Below are 21,899 nucleotides of genomic sequence, written 5' to 3'. Positions count from 1 at the left end.
GATAGCCTTTTCATGAAAAATATTTGGGTCGTAGTGCTCCATTTTATTCATCTTTTGATATTCTCTTTAGAGATCGTTTGGTAGAGTTTATTACAAATATAATGTATGTATTAATTTTGTGTATTAATAATATTTTGTTGATATAATTTTTTGTCTAGCTAATTGATTATTCAAAAATATATATTATTGCAAGCATATAGTAGTATTGTTTTCATAAAGAAGATACTATATGTGACCTATAAATACTACAATTTTTATGTTGGTGGGCCTTTAATTATTTGAGCATTATTGTCATGTGCATTGAATACGATAAGCATGGGCTCTATCTTATGAAATTTTAGAGAAACATAGTTGATCTAGCTATAAATATAGGGATCCCATATATATATACTATAATAATTCGGTGTGAGGGATAAAAATAAATAGTGATGGGATAAATTTTTTGTATCTTGTTTGGGATAACTTACCCCAATATTTATATCATAGTGATGAAATAAGTTATACCATATATATGGTGGATTATATAAGTTATCCCAAAATAACTAATCCTGGAATAACTTGTTCCCAACCAAACGACTAATGTCATTTAATACCACTTAGACTTTCTCCTCTCAATGCTATTAATTAATTAGAATTACTTGGCATTATCATTTAAATGATTTGATTGATTATACCAATATATAATATATTAGTATAATCTTAGAAGTAGCTAGAGTCTGTAAGGATGGTGTGTATGCTATTGTATGGCTATTTTGTAAAGGTAAAGCAGATTGATTCAAGTAAATAATAATCCCTTTGTCCCTAATTATTTGTTCACTTTTGAATTGACACACATATTAAGAAAATAATGATTGACATAGTGAGTTTACCATTTTATCCCTATTAATTATGAAGTAGATGAATTGAAAACTTAAGAGTTTCAAGAAGCTCTACATTTTTCAACTTAATTAATTGAGTGTCTAATAGGTAAAAAAAATTGTTCTTTCTTGATTTGTCAAAATGGACAAAAAATTAAGGACAATTAAAAAAGGAAAAATGAACAAATAATTAGGGACAAAGGAGTGATAAGATCAATGTATCATCACATCGGGAATAGCTTCTACAAACAAATAGTACTATTTTATTTTGTTTTGTATTATAATGTTATGTATAGAAACTTATCTTAAAACACATAAAAAAATGTTGCTCAGAGCTGAGGTCAATATCAGCTTGTTGCTACAGAAATCTTTTGTTGTTTCATTTTTGATGAAAATATTTTCCACTAATTATTTAGACTTTAATTGAATCATATATGTTGGTCAGTTTAATTCAATTTTGGTAAAAAGAATGTCATATGTTCTTATACAGAAATATTTTAACTTCAATTTTTTAATTAACATACAAATATACATCTTTGACTAGTTTTAAACCAAATAATTTAAAAAGTTTTTTATTTCTAAAATTTCATTTTTCAGTCAAACACCGCCACATACATTGAAGCGGAGGGACTAATATGAGGGCTTGAGATCTAATAATAAAGTAGAAAATAAATATTAATTTTGAGATATAAAGTCTTTAAGACCACTCTATATAGTCTCAGACTCAAACTCACTTACAATTATAAGTCGAATAATTATGATATTAAATCGACAACATTATTTTTAATTTGCACAAAATTTTACATACGTGAAAATTACGGTAATGTTTCATTTTGGGTTCTTGAGTTCGAACCCCATTCAATTGCTTCTGCAACTGCTCTCTCTCGTTATGTAATTTTATTTTCTTCATGACTTTCTTCATTATCAGACGATGAAACGGGCAATGAGGGAGAAATCGGAGAAACTGGTGACCCGAATCTCTTACCGGATTCAGCCCAAAGGAAAGTGAGAGTAGTGACCAGTCACTGATCGATGGACGAACGATTGGATCTTCCTGTAGACACATGGTAGCAATCGCAACCGCTTGATTAAAACTTCTTTTTGGAATATCACCTTTAAATAATGAATCTGTCAGTTCTGAATATCTACTTGTGTCTTTGAAAATTGGTTCCGCCTGGAAAAAAAAATAGCAATAAAGACAATATAACAAATATATTTATAAAATCAAGTATAAGATAATTATTAAAGTATATTGATAGCATAAGTGTATATAAGTTAAATTCGATTATATAGTAATAATGGATTATTATCGTGTTTACTAATTGTACCACATAATAACAATAATTAGGCTTTTCAAGTTTTTTTTCCTCATAAACTCTCACCTTTCTGGAGTGCTTATCATCTGATCAACTCCCTCTTATTAATACTTAAAGTATCTATGTCTTTTTTTACTTATTTTTTGCACATACATATATGTAGTATCAAATAACGAAGCAAAAATTATATTGTGCAACTAGCGTACACATAATTATTTTCTGATTATATAGAAAATGTTGAATCCCTTTTGCATCAACGAAGATATAAAAGGAGGTTCAGAATTTGTGATAGACCACACATCCAAGTTTTGAATGTGACATTCTAGTATTTTCATAAAATCCTGATTCCGCTACTTACTAACGCTAATCATGAAAATTCGAAAAATAAAGTAGGAGGGAAAATGTTTTGACTTACCCAAGCAACTAAAATCTGTTCATGTCCATTTTTTGTAGGATCAACAGCTCTTTTTCCAGTAATTAGCTCCAATAAAACAACACCAAAGCTATAAACATCTGATTTAACAGAAAGTTGTCCTGTTCTTTGATATTCTGGAGCACAATAACCATAAGTTCCCATAACTCTGGAAGAAACATGGGAATTATCACCCATTGGTCCAAGTTTTGCTAATCCAAAATCTGATAATTTAGCATTATACTCTTTATCCAATAAAATATTTGAGGATTTCAAGTCTCTATACATGACTGGTGGATTTGCTTTATGATGTAAATAATCTAGACCCTTTGCTGCATTTGATGCTATTTTCATCCTTGTAAACCAATCTAATGGACTTCTATCTGCTGAAACGTCTAAAAAATAATAATTCAAACATTCGTTAGTTTAATTGAGAAGAGTTATGTTCAAAATATAAAGAAGTAATGCAAACGGGATCCAACTTGTAGTGTCACAATCAAAAAGAATGTTCAATAGCTATTTTCATAAATATTTTGATTGGATCGGTGAGAAAATAAAAAATAGTAATGTTTACATACAGAAAATTAGGTAATTTTTATTTTAGTAAGAATCTGTATCACACCACACATTTTCCTTATGAACTAGTTTGGCGGAAAATGATTGAAAAAAAATCATGTCTTATAGCACAAATTTTCAAATGATTCGCAGTGAAAAATTCTTTATTTCTAATAATGTATAAATACATAAAAAATAATTTTGACCTGTTGATGAAAATGCAATTACAAATAAAAAAAATATATACTATATTTTTAGTCAGAGGTGGTAGGTATCGTGCTCTATTGTATACATGGACGGAGCTAAGGTATTGCAAGTAGTTGTTCTGAATCTAAAATTTACATTTTATATATGAGGTGAAAAAATAGTTTTTTTATATAATACTATGTTGAATTCCGATTTCTTCTTATGTTATTATTACTTTACAAGTAATCTGACTGTATAAATATTTTTTACGAGTGCATAAAACTTAAACTCATACGTACCAAATAGATGATCCTCAAGGGCTCCCTGTTGCATATACTCATAAACTAGAAGTCTTTGTTCTCCATCAGCACAATAACCAATGAGGTTAACAAGATTATTGTGGTGAAGAAGGCTCAACATCAACACCTCTACAAGAAATTCTCTATTTCCTTGTAATCCATTACGGTCAAGCTGTTTCACTGCTATAACCTGAAAAACAAAAATGAAATTATAATTTCAAGGACAAATGGTAGACGAATTCAATATTTTAAATTTATAATTTTAAATTTTTGGATGAGATGATAACGAGTTCGGAATAAATTACTTATATATATTAGGGGTAGCAAAATTAATTCTTAAGATCGAATAGTTTCATTTATTAACTCAATTTGTCTTAAACCGCTCAAATATATCTTATCTAAAAGTTGGTCTCATTTAGGGCTAAGTATATTGATAACATAAGTGTATATAAGTTAAATTCGATTATAGTAATAATTGACTATCATGGATTATTATGGTGTTTACTAAATGTAACACATTTCTATATATAATAACAATACATAATTAGGTAATTTTTATTTTAGTGAGAATCTGTATTACACCACACATTTTCCTTATGAACTAGTTCAGAGGAAAATGATTGAAAAAAAATCATGTCTTATAGCACAAATTTTCAAATGATTCGCGATGAAAAAATCTTTATTTCTAATAATGTATAAATACATAACAAATAATTTTGACCTGTTGATGAAAATGCAATTACAGATAAAAAAATATATACTATATTTTTAGTCAGAGGTGGTAGGTATCTTGCTCTATTGTATACATGGACGGAGCTAAGGTATCACAAGTAGTTGTTCTGAATCTAAAATTTACATTTTATATATGAGGTGAAAAAATAGTTTTTTTATATAATACTATGTTGAATTCCAATTTCTTCCTATGTTATTATTACTTTACAAGTGATCTGACTGTATAAATATTTTTTAGAGTGCATAAAACTTAAAAATAATGGATCTGTCAATTCTGAATATCTACTTGTGTCTTTGAAAATTGGTTCCGCCTGGAAAAAAAATAGCAATAAAGACAATATAACAAATATATTTATAAAATCAAGTATAAGATAATTATTAAAGTATATTGATAACATAAGTGTATATAAGTTAAATTCGATTATAGTAATAATTGACTATTATGAATTATTATCGTGTTTACTAATTGTACCACATTTTTATATATAATAACAATAATTAGGCTTTTCAAATTTTTCTTCCTCGAAAACTCTCACCTTTCTGGAGAGCTTATCTGTCACGACCCGAGTCTACACCCTGGACGTGGCCGGCACTCGAAGACCATTGCTGGTCCCCAAGCGAACCCTCATCCTGATTGACTACAAGCGGAAGACTAACTTAAGCATGCAAAAGCTTAAAACTGAAATAAAAGTTCATAAATCTTAAATACAAACTTTAAATCCAAAGAAAACTCTGTATAATAAAATATATACAACTCGCCATAAAAAGGCAACTTTAGTCTTTAAAACATTTAACAAAATAATTGAAAGACTTCTAAAAATCTATTGTCTATCTATGAAGCCTCTAAATGACAATGATGGAAGTCACGACAAGACCCACGACCTCCTAACAACTGAAAGTAAAGGAAATCCTCTGAAAACAAGGAGGCTCACCATAGCTAACTCGAACTCCTGGAAGTATCAATGAAACTCCTGTTGATGATCCTGAATACTTGTGTCTGCATCATGAGAAAATGCAGGCCAAATGGCTCAGTACGTGGAATGTACAAGCATGTAAGGGGAATTCTAAAACATAAACATAAGCTTGAAACTGGATAAAAAGGAAACGTACTTACCTCTTATCAAAACTTACTCAACTCAAGGAATACTCAATGATACTCAAAACTACTTAAACTTACTCAACTCAGAAGTATTCAAGGATAAAATACTCAACTCAGAGATTAGATACTCAACTCAAGGATAGATACTCAATTCAAAGATTAGATACTCAACTCAAGGATTAGATACTCAACTCAAAGATAGATACTCAACTATGGATACTCAACTCAATTTAAAGCAACAATAAGAGATGCAATATATAGAAAACTGTATAAAATAGTAAAAACAACTTAGTTCGCTAAATAAAATGCAATAACAAACTCAACTTTACTTATATAATAAAGTAATATAGTTTCTGTGGGAGTTTCTCTAAACGACAACCGCCAATATGAGCCTAAGTGATGATACAACATCTTGCCCACGCTGCCAGAATTGTCCTATACTTTGTCGTCATACAGAATGCTTAACTTAGTGGATACACTAGTCTATACTAAAAGCATATTATGGAGTCATCTAAAAAGTATGATCATTTACTACTCATGATGGCTACATGATTTATGGAGACTTGAGTTATCTGAACTCGCATCCCCATATCGGTGCTCAATACTACTCCCAAAATTTACTTAGCTCATATGTTTGTAAAAACAAAACTCTTTCTCTGGTTTGAGATAATTACTTAAAACTTAGCTTAAAAGCTCTCTTGGAAATCATAGTTTCCTCTTTACTGAAAAACTAGCTCAAAGGCTCTTTTGAAATCTCAGTTTCCTTTCTTGTTTAAATGTGAAAACATTTACTCTTTGGGAATACATAGTCCCAATATACTCTTTTGAATAAATGAACTCAACTCTTTACTCTTTGCTTAACTCAAAACTTAAGTCTTAAAACAAAATTAAAACGTTTGTAAAAGTCTTCTTAGAATATGGTTCATGCCGAATTATGGACGTGAACGACTCAATGCAAGGTTTTCAAAAACCAAAGATAGAACTTAATACTTGGAACTCAAGAACTTCAACAATACTACTCACTTCAAGAATGCTCAACTCAGAGGGTTCATACAGAATTTATGAGCATGAACTACTCAACTCAAGGACTCAAGGATACTTCTCATCTCATGACTGCTCGACTCATAGGGTTCATGCTGAATCATGGGCATGAACAATCAACTCAAAAACTTCATCGGTAACATGTAATAGTCCCATGATTAGAAATATAAGCTCAAAGGGGTTAGAAACTCAATATTTAAGACTTAGGATATGGAGATATTACTCTTCTCATAGATACTCAACTTATGAAGTTCATGCAGAATTTATGGGGATGAACGACTTGACTCGTAGGTCTACATAACTACATGGAACTCATGTACGTGACTCTTCTCATTCTCTTACTTAGTTACTCAAACTTAGTTCGAATTGATAGTTGATCTCAAAGGATTTACAATTGAACTCAAAGGCTTTCTTGAACTTTACTCTTAACTCTCTCTTGAATGTGAATTATAAATTCAAGAGTTATGTTTCATGATATGAAAGATCTAGTGATGACAAAGTAGACTCATGAATACATTTTCCTGATCCTCATACTTACTTGCTCGAGTCTTGAAACAAGTTACTAGTAATTGTAGAAGACTGCTCAAAAAGACTCTAAGGGGCCTTATCAAAAAAAGTTTGAAAGAACTCTCAAACTTGACTCTTGACTTCTCTTGACTTTGATCCTAACTTTCCTTGAAGTGGATTATGGATTCAAGGTTCATGATCTCATGTTTATGAAGGATCTCAATAACAATATCTCAATTCGATAATTAGGAATAGAACTTTTAAAAGAAACACGAACTCAAGAACTCAAAATCAACTTATCTCAAGAATACTCAAATCTAGGTGAAAAAATCCTAGATTCCCTTTTTACTGATTTAAACGTAGATGTAGGGCGTGAGTATGAACTAGTCCAACACTATGATAGCCTTACATACTTGAAACAAACAAGGTTCTTGAAGAATCTTGAAGAAAAACTTGATTAGAAGCCTTGAAACCCTAGCTTAAAGGTAAATAATCAAGAAGACTTTTCTTGAGATTCTCGAGTTAGTTTCTTGAAATCTCTAAGGCCAAAAATTATGATTTTCATGAGTGAAGATGAAAATCTGATTGTTTTGAGCTTTTTGTTTGTCAAGAAATTCGTTGATGGTTTTCTTGGAGGTAAAAAGACAAAAACGATTATTTTCAATATTTTCCCGTCGGCTAATTTGTAACAACAGTGTATAGGTTACTAAAATAGTCATAACTTTTTACTCAAATATTGGATTGACGTGAAATTTGTGGGGTTGGAAAGTAGATTCAATTACATTTAATTGGATAGGTTTTGGCTCACGTAACTCTTAATATTCTAAGAGATATGGCTGTTTAAAGTTGATCCAAGCAGAATCTTACATCGAAACTTAATGAAACTTCAAGAACACTTATCAAGAACTCATCAAGAACTCTAATCTTTAAATTTCAAGAACGAAACTACGTTGAATAAATCATGATTGGTGTGTGGGTGAAAGACCCAACACTATGGAAGCTTACATACCTCTTAGGGCTTAATCCCATGGCAACAATCCGCAACAACTCTCAAGAATCTCGATGAACGCTTCGATCCTTTGTCTTTTCTCCTCTTTTCTCTTCTTCTTTTCTTTTTTTGAACTCTCAACTAAAAGGCGTAAACTAGGATTATAAAATTAAACCTAATCAGATTAGACCCCTAAAACCTTACTAAAAATGAATTAAATCTGATTGGGTAGGGAAAGACCAAAATACCCCTCACTATTTTCGGCTAACTTTCCTTAACTAAACAGCCTAACTTCAAAAGGTCATATCTCACTCATCCGAACTCAAAACTTAGGAAAATTGGTGGCGTTGGAAAGATAATTAAATGGTCTTTCCTACGGTATTTGATAGCACACCTAACTCATCCTGAGCTAGGATTTATGGTCATTTGAAGTTGACCCAAAACTCATACTTAAGCATAACTTGCAAAATTTCAGATTTTGCTATTTTCAATTCGATTCTTTTTGTTACTCAAGATGCTACGTCTAGTGACCTTAACAATTAAAATTTTTTAATTCCTCGGTAAAATCCTACTCACAACGAAGGATGGTTCAAGTTAGTTCGAATTTTTTTTCTTGGGTGTTACATTATCATCTGATCAACTCCCTCTTATTAATACTTAAAATATGTATGTCTTTTTTAACTTATTTTTTGCACATACATATATGTAGTATATTCAAGTAAAACATTGTATGTCCTATCAAATAACGAAGCAAAAATTATATTTTACAACTAGCGTGCGATAAGGTTGTGGTGAGCAGAAATGCAAAGTTTTCTTAGTCTATTTTTCCTTTCACCAAATCAGAACCTATGTCTAAACTTTTCCCAGGGTCTTTTCTTTCAAATGGACCTTTCTTCCCAGAATCCCCTATTCCTACTCCTTCCACATCTCATCGGGTTTGTACTCCCTTAAACAACCCTCCTCCAAATCTTGAGGATCCTTTTGACTCTTCTCTTTCACCTATCGATCTTGTTTCTACTCCAGCTCCCATCGTGTCTACTCCTGATTTTTTTCCTACTACTGCACCTATTCCCTCTCATGTGCTACTTGAGCCAGAAGATTTGCGCAGATCAACTAGAAAATCTATTTTTCCTAAACATTTAGGTGATTTTATTTGTGATAGTGCCTTTACTGTGATTTCACCTAATGTTTCTTATTCTCCTCTTGATTCTTTTCCTTATTCTTTTTTTAGCACACACAATCGGAATCTTAGTGATGCTATAAGTGACATAAGGGAACCCAAGTCTTACCATGAAGCAGCCTCACACCCTGGATGACAACTTGCTATGCAACAAGAGTTGTATGATCTTGCGACCAATTCTACTTGGGACGTGGTACCTTTACCACCTGGAAAGAAGCCATTACCCTGCAAATGGGTGTACAAAATGAAACGTAAGTCAGATAGGAGTTTGGAATGTTTAAAGGCACGATTGGTTGTACGTGGAGACATACAGTGAGAAGGGATCGACTACAATGAAACCTACTCATCTGTGGTAAAGATGACAACTATTCGCTGCTTTCTTAGCATAGCAGTTAAACGCAATTGGACTCTTTTTCAACTTGATGTAAACAACGCTTCCTCCATTGGGACCTTAATGAGGAGGTCTACATGCGGTTTCCACCTGGCATGACTTTTTCATCTCCCTCGCATGTTTGCAGGCTGCGTAAGACTCTTTATGGACTTAAGCAGGCCTCGCGCCAATGTTATGCACGTCTATTAGCAGCTTTGGGTACACGAGGTTATGTTGCATCATTAAATGATTACTCACTTTTTTCTAACTCTTCAGGTACCCTTGTCACTATACTGGTTGTTTACGTCGATGACATCCTGTTGACGGGTAACAATCAAAGGGAAATTGATGAGTTGGAATTGTTTCTCAACACAAAATTCAAAATTAAGGATTTGGGGATTGCTAATTACTTCTTAGGTATGGAATTCCTACATGTACCTGATGGAGTACTTGTTACTCAAAGGAAATTTGCCCTGGACCTCATTGCTGAACATCCAGAAATTGGGACAAAATTTGCTTCCACGCCTTTAGATTCTTCCATCAAATTGACTGCAGATTCTGGAGAACTTCATTCCAACCCTAGCATATATAGACGACTTTTAGGGCAATTGAATTACTTGACTCACTCTCGTCCGGATCTTTCATACAATGTTCAGACTTTGAGTCAATTTATGCAAACCCCAAGGACAAGTCATCTCTAGGCAACTTATCACACTCTTCGCTATCTACAAAAGGATCCGAGACTTAGGCTATTCATCAATTCGAATTCTTCATTCCAAATTTTTAGTTTTTGTGATGCATATTAGGTGGCTTGTTCTGATACTCGACGATCTGTCAGTGGTTTCTATATTAGTTTTAGTGGTTGTCCTATCTCCTGGAAGGCCAAGAAACAGCCTGTTGTTGCACTCTCTTCTGAAGAAGTGAAATATAGATCCATGCGTCGATTGGTTGGTGAACTCGCATGGATTGTCCGTTTACTCTCAGATCTCTCTGTCTCTCCTTCTCTCCCAATATCTTTGAAGTGTGATAACCAGGCAGAGATCCACATCATCAAAAATCCAGTCTTTCATGAACGCACGAAGCATATTGAACTCGATTGTCATTTTGTTCACGAAAAATTGGTAGATGGTCTCATCTCTCTCAATTTCACCCCTCCTCTTCTCAAATTGCCGATCTTTTTACCAAGGCATTGGCTGGTCCCTTGCACAGACATTTTTTAGGCAAGTTAGGTGTCCGATCTCCGGACTCTTACTTGAGGGGGAATGTTGGAACTCATGATCACCGACTGGCAGTACCAAGAATGAAGAAGATAAGGTTTATTCGGACACGAGTTGAGGGCCTTATTCTGGAATAAATGTCTCTTGGGCCTGATATTTTATCTTTGGGTTTCATCCCATCTGAAGCACACATATGCCATTTCAGCAGCCCATTTCAATATACAACTTTGCTTATATTAATGGGAAACTTTCGCATATAGCTATCATAATTAAATTAATTACTCTCATTACCTAAACATAATTACTAATAGTAGCTATAGTTTTAAGTTGCTACAGCGATGATCGGCTGCAATTCTGTTTCTTCAAAGTTTTATACAAAATTGAATTCAAATTTTTGAAAGCTATGGTGGTGATCTCGGCTAGGAAAAGATATAAAATTCCTTAATTCACAGAATATTAGCTCGTTAGACTTTCCTTCCAGTTATATCTTCTTTGTACAACCCAATTGATTTCATCCTCGTACATCCAATCGAATCTCGGCGGCAACTCAATTTTCACAACTAGAAACGTATATTTGATTTGCATTGACTTGTGTTTTTTATTTGCATTTATGTAGATGAAGAACTTGAAAAAACAGAGCAATTGAACTGATTTGTATATGTAATTGTATAAATTCTCCATTAATAATTGGAGTTTCATTCTAACAGTTGTTTACAATTGTATTTTAATAAATCGAGAATTAACTAAATTTATCTGTGATTGTATAATTACTCCATTGATAATTGGAGTTTCGGGTGAAGAATATGTTTTCAATTGTATTTGAATTGATCAGACATACAACTTGATATCTGCAATTTGAGTACGTAAATGTATAAAACTAGAAATCAATTGTATAATCTACTATAGTTTATGTCAAATTGTATACTTTCATAATTGTATAATCATCAATGATTGTTTATAGACTTGTATGTTTTGTATATGTATAATTTTACACTATTTGTAGAATCGTATAACTTAGTGTTTGTATGTGTATAATTAGACTTGATGAAATTAGTATTTGTATGTGTATAATTGATTGTTGGGTGGAAATTATGTGGAAAAGTTGTTTGTATAAGTTAACTAATTATGTTTGTAGTTGTATAATTGACATAAGTTTGATTTGTGGACTTGTATAATTTGATTGTTGACTTGTATATTTGTATATGTATAATTTTACATTATTTATTTTGTGGAAAAGTTGTCTGTTGAATGTATGTTTGTATATTTTTTAATTCTTGTGTTGTATATGTATACATGAGTTATTTCTATTTGTACATGAATGTCTTCCATCAATATTTTGGTAATATTTTCTGAAAAATGGGATGATGCAAACTGTTACATTGACTATGTTATTGAGGGGGTAGTTTTTAGAGAAAATGTGTTTATGAATATATGAATTTATACAAACAACAAACCTCAAGAGTACATATGAAAACAACAAATATACAACAGTGGATCCGAACTTGAAGAGTTTATACAAATAATATTATACAATTTGAATAACAATTATACAATTATTATACAACTATGGGTACAGATTTGACCCAAACCAAACCCAAATACAAAGAAATATAGTAAAATGTAATTTATTTGAAAAACTAAAATGAGATTTCCTTTTACCTCATAAATATACAATTGAATTCGTATATACAAAATATGGATTTGTATGACAATATACAATAAATTGTAGATCCAAACTTCAAAAGTTTATACAAATAATTTTATACAAATTACCTCAATTGTTACACCATCTTCATCTTTAGATATACAAATCTGAAAAATCAAAAGAAATCTCATAAATCAGGAATCACGATTGGTAGGGAATGAATGAAAATTTCAAAATTTGAAATCAATTTTAATTGAGAGAATAAAGGAGAAAATAAGGGAAAGTGATTGAAGAGAGAGAATGGATCCATTTTATATAAGGAAAAGAGTGTTGTACACGATTAAATGGCTGCAAATGGTAATATAAACAAACATTAGCTATGATACACAATTAAGTAGTATAAGTTTGCTTAGCTACATAATTTTCCCTATATTAATTCACATTGTATAGGAAAAGATTCTTTAGATTATTTTAGAATAGGATGAGTTGTAAAGTATATAGTCAGAGTTTGTTACGTACTTTTTTTTTAGATTTACATTCTAGTCCTTAGTTTACATGGATAAGTAAGCAACTCTTTGTACTTTTTTTTTTCTTCAGTGAAAAGAGAGAAAATTTCCCAAATAATTCTTCAAGATTTCTTTGAAATCTTTCACAACTCTCTCTTGTCGAGATAGAAAGGATATGAGAAGGAAAATAAATATGGAATGCTACCATAATTAATCTTGAGCAGAGGGCTAAAAGTTTTTGTTTTGTTGATGCTTTTGATATTGCAACTTGGCAAGGGTGTTTCAACAAGGTGTCTGTGTTATCAAATAGAGAATTACACATTATAGTACTCCATACTTAGCTTGATGCTAGCTGCAGTCTCTAGTTTATTCGTTTTTTGTGTGTTGGTGAGCAAGTATAGATGTATATTGTATCTTTCATTGATATTTGACTTGATTAATTATGCATTTCCATGTCAAGTGCCTCAATAAAAGTTCTTGTTTCCTCTACATTGAAAATCGTGGCCATTAGAAATGATTTTGTTTCATATGTTGATTCTCTTAATTTTTACTCTGGCTGCTTATAGAGATGATATATATTTGATGTCATAAATTTTGAGTGTGGCAAGAGGTCTAGCCTGTGGAGCATTTCTTTGGGAAAATCTATTGAACTGTTTTGTTCTCTGTTGTTCTTACTGTGTATGGATATTTGTTCATGAATTTCTGTAGGTAAATTGGAGTTGTGGTTTATGATTACAAATATTATATTGGAGGTTGTATATAACATGCTTCAGAAGTTAATCGAACATGTAATATTTGTTTCATTGTATCGTTTTCATCTTCGATCAATACAACAATTGGAGCCAACATTGAGGGCTAATGCTGTTCCAAGGGCACCTCACTCCATACCGCCACTCAACATTATCTGCTAATTAAGTCATCTAGTACGTGAGATGACCAATCTAGCAAGACAGAATGAGGATGCTAAGAGTAAATTTACCTCAGAAGTTGAACATGCCAATCATGGAGACCAGAATATGAAGAATGATAGGCCATCTACTGATCCTGTTGCAAATTATGGCAACAGGAACACTAGGTGTGTGAGTAAGGCTCTTTTTATCGTGTTTCATTTCTTGGAGAGAATTACTTTCCACTGAGATTGATTGATGTAACAGATTATTGTAGATCCATAAGCTCAATACATTCCTGTTGTTGACGCTTGAATCAGAGATTTATCCTTCTTTTGGGGAAACACGAATGTTACTGGTCTTTTATTGTCGTAAAATAATGTTTCTGAATCATGATATTGTTGAATAATGAAAAGATCAACTAAGCAATATGGATATAATGATAAGTGATAAAATTGGACATTTAAAGATATAATGAAGTTTAATCTTCAGAACAATACACATTACAACACTAAAAAAATGAGCAAATGCTAACATGATCAAGACTTTTATTCAAACAACCACAAGTATAAGTTAATAGCCAGGCTGTTGGAAGCCATAGACGGTGAATCCTCCGTCAACTGGTATAATCTGGCCAGTGACATAAGAAGCACCAGGAAGACAGAGATACGCGATGAGAGATGAAACTTCTTCCACTTCTCCTGAACGCCCAAGAGGAATTCTTGATATTAAGGCATCCGAAAATTCTTTATCCTTGAGCAACTGTCCATATAGAACCACCAAAATTCATCAATCACAGTTTTTATAGACAAATTTATCAAGACAAGTAGATGCACATACAACATTTAAGACAGTGGAGCATTTTTGAACCATAGGATGGCCTACTTTAAGGACATTTTGACCCTTTTCCGTTTTCAATTTAAATCCATCTTTGCATTGATGCATAAAGACTCATATCTAATCAGAGACAGAATCAACAAGAGGAGAATATTACATGTTTCACGAGGGGTGTGTTTGTGTAACATGGTGCAACAGCATTAACCCGAATACCATCTCTTCCCCATTCACAGGCCAGATTTCGTGTAAGCTGAATCATTCCCGCTGCCATCAGTTAATATATCAAAGGAAGATGGTATGATGAGTAGTAGGTAAAAACTTACTCGCACCTGATGTTTAAACTAAAAGCACGAGTAGAGTACCTTTTGTTGCTCCGTAAATAGAAGTACCAGAGACATGGACAAGACCAGCAACAGAGGCAGTGAAAACAATACTTCCATCACCAGATGATTTCAGAAGAGGATGAGCAAGTTGACTGAAATGGAATGAAGATTCTAAATTGGTAGCCATCATGTGTGCATAATCTTCAGCATTATAATCGATAGAGTGCTTCCAAATGTTTGTTCCAACATTGTTTATCTACATCAACAACATAAGGCAATAAATAGTATATTTGGTCAAATTTTTTCAAAAAAAAATTATACTGAATGAACATTAAATGTTAATTTCAAGTGTTGGACCTATCAATTTCACAAACCCATAGTCTCGATTAATCCAAGTACTTAGCTAGGTTGATCAGCTATACGAATCCTCACTAACAATAATGACAAGGCCAAAGGGGCGGATCTAGTGCTTCGGCTTGACTAATAATAAGAAGATGGATTTATGGTACTCACAAGAATGTTAAGTTTTCCATCAAATTCAGAGGAAACTTTTTTCATGAGCTCAATTCTTTGGTCTCTACAAGTTACATCACATGCTGAGCCTTTCACTTGTATGCCTCTGTCTGCCCAATCTTGCATTGGCTCATTAAGCTCTGATTCTGTCTTGGAACATGTGTACACTTTTGCACCAAGTCCAGCTAGCTCCTCAACAACTGCATGACTAAAAAAAAAAGAAACTTATTAAAGATTTAAGTTATTTGCACGAACAACAAGTCAACGACTAATAACAAATGTAACAAATTTTTATACTATATCATCGTCGTCAAATTAAAAATGTAAAGTACCCAATTCCAGTAGTGCCACCAGTGACAAGAGCAGCCAAACCATTAAGTGACCATCTAGATCTTTTGGCAAACGCTGCAACTTTAGCCATTTGAGTTCTACTTTTTTCTTGCTTTGTGCAATTGCTTCGAAGATATTGTATGTGTATATATAGGAAAATATATATATTACTATAGATACTTAATTAATTAATTGCTCTAAAAAAAAATTTAAACATTATATAAAGTAGTACGTAAAGCTAATATATACATTTTTTATTTCCAAAACCTTCCTATAACTCTTACGTGCAGATTTTCGAGGATCGTGTTTAGATGTAGCTAAACCGTGTGTAAGATGACAATATAATACCAAAATGATAGTTAATTTTGTGGTCTTAAACATGTACTCCCAATTTATGTGACACATTTCGAATTTCGAGATTCAAACAAATTTATCTTTGACCGTAAATTTTTCATATATCTTTTAAATATTTTGAATTATCAATTATTGGGATTTATAGTACTTTTAATGTAGTTTACAAATATATAAATTTCTTTTTAAAAAAATTGAAGATTCCATGAGCAAATTCTCGATCAAACTTAAACTGTTTGACTCTCGAAAAGTGAAATGTGTCACATAAATTGGGATAGAGGGAGTATGTCATGTGGAAAACTGAAATTAAATAACAATTACATACTCGAGCTAACTCCCATGTGAAGGGATCTTATTCATTTCACCACGCGATTTTTGGTTAATATCGGTGATTTTTCATGTTCTATATCAACACGTTTTTTGAGAGGATAGATTTGTAAGTCGTAACAACATCGCCTTCAAACATATGAATATAAAATAAACAACACATGGTGGTAGGGATGGGAATGGGGTGGTGTGGGGCGGGGGCGGGGAGGGTCTAGCTTAACCTGTAAAAATTTTAATCTGTCCTGTCCCGCTAACAATTTTTTTTATTTTCAATCCGTCCCACCCCTCCCCGCATAGACCCGGCCTGCATGAACCCGCCCCACATAATTTTTTTAATATTTTCTTTTTCTAGTTAAGTTTGATACTAAAAGTAGAATTCATAAAAATAAATTCATTTATTAAGTTTTATTAATTTAATAGAGAATGACTTAAAAAATTATTTTTTAGAGGTCAATTGGGAAACATGTAACAAATTGTATTATTTTTTATTGATCCATTTTCATTTACTATCTTGAATATTTTAGTATCTTAAAACAAATTATCTTAATAAATAATGATCTATCACTCTTATTATAAAATGCAAAAAACTCATATAAAATCACATATACCCACAACCTGTTCCTCCCTGCATTAGTTTTAAAGAAACCCACTTAAACCTGCTCCACATCCCTTCTACCGCGCATAGCCTTAAATTTATCTCGCCCCGCATAATCTTAAACCTACCCTGCCCCATTACCATCCCTATACATGGTGGACGGTAAAAACGAGTGGCTTTCTAGCATTACTTAGTACTTTGTAGGGAAGGGATATCACTAAAATTAGTTGATAAATATATAAGCTAATTTGGAAACTTTTAAAAAATTTAACTTCCCATTTATCTTAATGACATTTTTTTAGAAATATGTGTGGCATGTTCAAAATCATAAATTTTAATTAAAGTTACTTTTGGTATGTTGGTATCAACATTATTTTTAACAAATACAAAATTTTATGCTCAATCAAATACTATTATACATTTTTTTAAAACGCGATAATATTTAACACATCACAACTTTAATTCATGAAAGTTTCAGCTAGAACACGCTTGATGAACATAGAATACAACAACAATAATACCAACATACTCAGTCACAATCTTACTCCTACCTTGATGAAAGCAGAGATCGTTTCCGTTCAACAAAAACACAAAACATGAGCAAATTGAATACAACATTATTACAAAAGTATTAGGTATTAGTAATGAAAAAGAATTTAATACATGTATTAGCATGGTTAAAGACCCAATTACCTCTCAAAACTCTTTTTATTCCTTTTTCCACCATAGTTATGAAGGATATTTTTGTGAATAAATATTTTTATGGAATGCATGTTAGTTTTAGTACATCAAATCAAACAATGCATAAGAAACAATTTATTAATAATTAATACAAGCATAACTAATATAAGCATTCCACATGCAAATATTATATTTTATTTAGCATTATTTTTATACACAATGTTACACCTAGCAACTTTAATCGTCAAGTTATGCCAACCATTATAATGGACCCACAAAATAATGTAGTCTTTGAATTTCATGTTTTTTTCATTTATAGATTTTAGAGTTGAAACTTTAAATTTCAAAATTTAATGTTGTATCGGAATATGTATTTTATTTGAAATTGTGTGGTGGACCATTCTGTCCACTTTTTGTATTCTCTTTAAAGCCATACACGCATCTTTAATTGTCAAGTTATATCTATTATCATGAAATAAAGTCGTACACGCATCTTTAATTGTCAAGTTATGTCTATTATCACGAAATAAGTTATTTCACTATATATAAGTAAAGGATTAAAAAAAGATTTATATATATAGTAATTTATTATATTATTAGTATAATTTAACATATTATATATATCAGGTTACTTATCATTTTACTCTACGTCATAACTAATGTTATTATTAGAGTTACTTATAATTTTTTTAAAAGGCAAATTCATGATAATACATCAGATCCAGCTTGGTAAATCACATTTGACATTTTCTTTCTTTTTTAAAATATGTGCAGAAAAAGTGAAGAAAATGATAAATGCTTCAGCATGCTCAATATTTCAATCAAATCATTTGATTAAATGCAAAAGTCCAAGCCAGTGATAACAATGACATTGTGAGAGGAGACTTTCTTCGAGCTAGAATGTGTGCTTTTATATACAAGTACACAAGTCTTCGATATTTCTATCCAATAATGAACTGTTTAACGTTGTTCAAATTTTATTTCCTCGCAATTTTTCAATTGACACTAAACCATAGTCTATAACAATAGTAAAGGAAAATACACGAAGTATTTATGCAAGAATTCTACACATTTATAGGAAAATACTATAATTCTACCTAAATTTATGTTAATTATTCAATGCTAAATATACAACTATATATAACACTGTTATACACGCGAATTATACAGATTTATACAAACACATTTTTTATTCAAATTATTTTAAACTTGAGTAACTAAAATAGAAGAGAGAGATAGTGAAATAAATCTTTTAATTTGATAGATTTTCCCCGTGTTACGAATTTATTTTGTTGATTTCCTCGCCTATATTTCCATCGACCAGAGATGGTTCATTTTGGAGACCACTAACCGCAGACATTATGTGGTCTTCAAGGTATAAATGTCCTATTTGTGTATGTTAACATGGTATATCTAAGATTTACATTTATACTATCAGTATATATATAGAATTTAAACTCAGAAACATTATAGAAATTAAAGGCTCATCCAATTCCATAAGTGCCTCCAGTGACGAGCCACCAAACCATTAAGTGACCATCTGGATCCTCCAACCTTTGCCATTGTGAAATTTCTTTTGTCTAGCTAATTGATTATTCAAAAATATATATATTGTAAGTATATAGTACTAGTATTGTTTTTTCATAAAGAAAATACTATGTGTGACCTATAAATACCAGGGAAAACTACATAAATGGGCCATAAAATCTAAAATATTTACAAGTTTATACCCAAATTCAAAATAAATTTTGAAATATACATTTTCTCATAAATAATTACAGTCCATACCCCCATTCAATAAGGGTGATAATTTTTGCTTAAGTGATACTAAATCGGTATCATATACTGTATTGGTATCATTAAGGTTGATAATTTTGTTTAACTATACTAAATCAGTATATATATATTGTATTGGTATCATTAAGGTTTCTTGTTAAAAAATTACTTATTAATCAATGATACTATACGAGTATATATGTATATTGTTGTGGTATCATTAAGGTTTGTTGTTAAGAAATTACTTATTAGTAAATGATACTATAAGAGAGTGTGTGTGTTTATATATAATGGTATCATTAAGGTTTCCTGTTAAAAAAATTACTCATTAGTCAATGATACTATAAGAGTATATATATACTCTTATAGTATCATTGACTAATGAGTAATTTCTCAACAATAAACCTTAATGATACCAATATAGTATATATATATACTAATTTAGTATCAATTCAGCGAAATTATCAGTCATAATGATACCAATACAATATATATGATACTGATTTAGTATCAGTTAAGCGAAATTAGTAAATGGGGCATATAGTGTAATTATTTAGTGGGGTATGAATGTAAAGAGGTATGTGTTTATAATTATTTTGCTTTTATGAGGTATTTGCTTATTTTTCCCTAAATACTACTCCCATTTTTATGTTGGTGGGCCTTTAATTATTTGAGCATTATTGTCACGTACATTGAATACGATAATCATCGGCTATCTTATGAAATTTCAGAGAAACACAATTGATCTAGCTATATATATACACTACAGTAATTTGGTGTGAGGGATAAAAATAAATAGTGATGGGATAAAAAAAATATAGTGATGGAATAAATTTTTTGTATCTTGTTTGGTTGTCATGTTTGGGATAATTTATCCCACTATTTATATCATAGTGATGAGATAAGTTATACCATATACATACATGGTGGGATATATAAGTTATCCCAGGATAACTAATCCTGGAATAACTTGTTCCCAACCAAACAACTAATGTAATTTAATACCACCTAGACTTTCACCTCTCAATGCTATTAATTAATTAGAATTACTTGGCATTATCGTTTAAATGATTTGATTGATTATAACAATATATAATATATTAGTATAATCTTATATGCTATTGTACCGCTATTTTGTAAAGGTAAAGCAGCTTGATTCAAGTAAATCATATTAAGATCAATGTATCATCACATCGGGAATAGCTTCTACAAATAGTACTATTTTATTTTGTTTTGTTTTGTTTTAAATTATAATGCTATGTATAGAAACTTATCTTAAACACATAAAAAATGTTGCTCAGAGCTGAGGTCACAATATCGGCTTGTTGCTATAGAAATCTTTTGTTGTTTCATTTATGATTGAAAATATTTTCCACTAATTATTAATTGAATCATATATGTTGGTCAGTATAATTCAATTTTGGTAAAAAGAATGTCATATATATGTTCTTATACAGAATTATTTTAACTTCAAATTTTTCATTAACATACAAATATACATCTTTGATTAGTTTTAAACCAAATAATTTAAAAAGTTTTTTATTTCTAAAATTTCATTTTTCAGTCAAACATCACCACATACATTGAAGCAGAGGGACTAATACTCATATACAACAACAAGACCGTTAGCTTCAGATCTAATAATAAAGTAGAAAATAAATATTAATTTTGAGATATGAAGTAATTAATTAAGTCTTTAAGACCACTCTATATAGTCTCAGACTCAAACTCACTTACAATTACAAGTCAAATAATTATAATATTAAATCGACAACATTGTTTTAATTTGCGCAAAATTTTACATACGTGAAAATTATGGTAATATTTCATTTTGGGTTCTTGAGTTCGAACCCCATTCAATGGCTTCTGCAACCGCTCTCTCTCGTTCTGTAATTTTATTTTCTTCATAACTTTCTTCATTATCAGACGATGAAACGGGCAATGAGGGAGAAATCGGAGAAACTGGTGACCCGAATCTCTTACCCGATTCAGCCCAAAGGAAAGTGAGAGCAGTGACCACGTCACTGATCGATGGACGAACGGTTGGATCTTCCTGTAGACACATGGCAGCAATCGCAACCGCTTGATTAAAACTTCTTTTTGGAATATCTCCTTTAAATAATGGATCTGCCAGTTCTGAATATCTACTTGTGTCTTTGAAAATTGGTTCCGCCTGAAAAAATAGTATTTATACACTGAATATAAAAAATATATTTATAGAATCAAGTATAAGATAATTATTAAAGTATATTGATAACATAAGTGTATATAAGTTAAATTCGATTATAGTAATAATTGACTATCATGGATTATTATGGTGTTTACTAAATGTAACACATTTCTATATATAATAACAATACATAATTAGG

General features: G+C 31.2%; 3 protein-coding genes and 1 pseudogene across 4 annotated transcripts in view; 1 reads left to right on the top strand and 3 right to left on the bottom strand.

Moving 5' to 3' along the window:
- The window catches only part of LOC125874319 (tropinone reductase homolog At5g06060-like), a 47,425-nt gene extending 28,058 nt beyond the window's left edge, over positions 1–19,367 (bottom strand). The window contains exon 1 of the mRNA XM_049555190.1: positions 19,309–19,367. Within this exon, the coding sequence (XP_049411147.1) occupies positions 19,309–19,317 (9 nt within the window). The 5' untranslated portion in view covers positions 19,318–19,367. The remainder of the gene's footprint in view (positions 1–19,308) is intronic.
- The window catches only part of LOC125874324 (vesicle-associated membrane protein 721-like), a 122,165-nt gene that overhangs the window by 78,575 nt on the left and 21,691 nt on the right, over positions 1–21,899 (top strand). Inside the window, exon 1 of one of the 2 annotated variants that reach the window (XM_049555194.1) lies at positions 11,106–11,115. The exons of the other annotated variant lie outside the window; for it this stretch is intronic. The gene's annotated coding sequence lies outside the window, so the exon portion shown is untranslated. Of the gene's footprint in view, positions 1–11,105; positions 11,116–21,899 lie in introns of those variants that run through there. 2 annotated transcript variants of the gene reach the window in all.
- LOC125874303 (probable serine/threonine-protein kinase PBL26) overlaps positions 1,673–21,899 on the bottom strand; it is a 23,770-nt pseudogene continuing 3,543 nt past the window's right edge.
- Positions 14,317–15,914, bottom strand: LOC125874317 (tropinone reductase homolog At5g06060-like). Its single transcript, XM_049555186.1, has 5 exons — positions 15,803–15,914; positions 15,471–15,678; positions 14,997–15,213; positions 14,792–14,898; positions 14,317–14,559 (listed from the first exon to the last, which is right to left on the bottom strand). Exons 1-5 carry the CDS (start codon positions 15,889–15,891, stop codon positions 14,371–14,373), a joined length of 810 nt encoding a protein of 269 aa, XP_049411143.1. The 5' UTR covers positions 15,892–15,914; the 3' UTR covers positions 14,317–14,370.

The sequence above is a fragment of the Solanum stenotomum genome, chromosome 8 (assembly GCF_019186545.1).
Source record: "Solanum stenotomum isolate F172 chromosome 8, ASM1918654v1, whole genome shotgun sequence".
Lineage (NCBI taxonomy): Eukaryota > Viridiplantae > Streptophyta > Magnoliopsida > Solanales > Solanaceae > Solanum > Solanum stenotomum.
The sequence above is the reverse complement of the archived record's forward strand: the minus strand, read 5'-3'. Positions and strand labels throughout refer to the sequence as shown.

Coding starts and splice junctions, on each gene's coding strand:
- LOC125874317 (XM_049555186.1), bottom strand. CDS start 15,891: ATGGCTAAAGTTGCAGCGTTTGCCAAAAGATCTAGATGGTCACTTAAT. Junction 15,214..15,470: donor ATGGAAAACTTAACATTCTT/GTGAGTACCATA, acceptor TTGTTGATGTAG/ATAAACAATGTTGGAACAAA. Junction 14,899..14,996: donor TATTTACGGAGCAACAAAAG/GTACTCTACTCG, acceptor AACTGATGGCAG/CGGGAATGATTCAGCTTACA.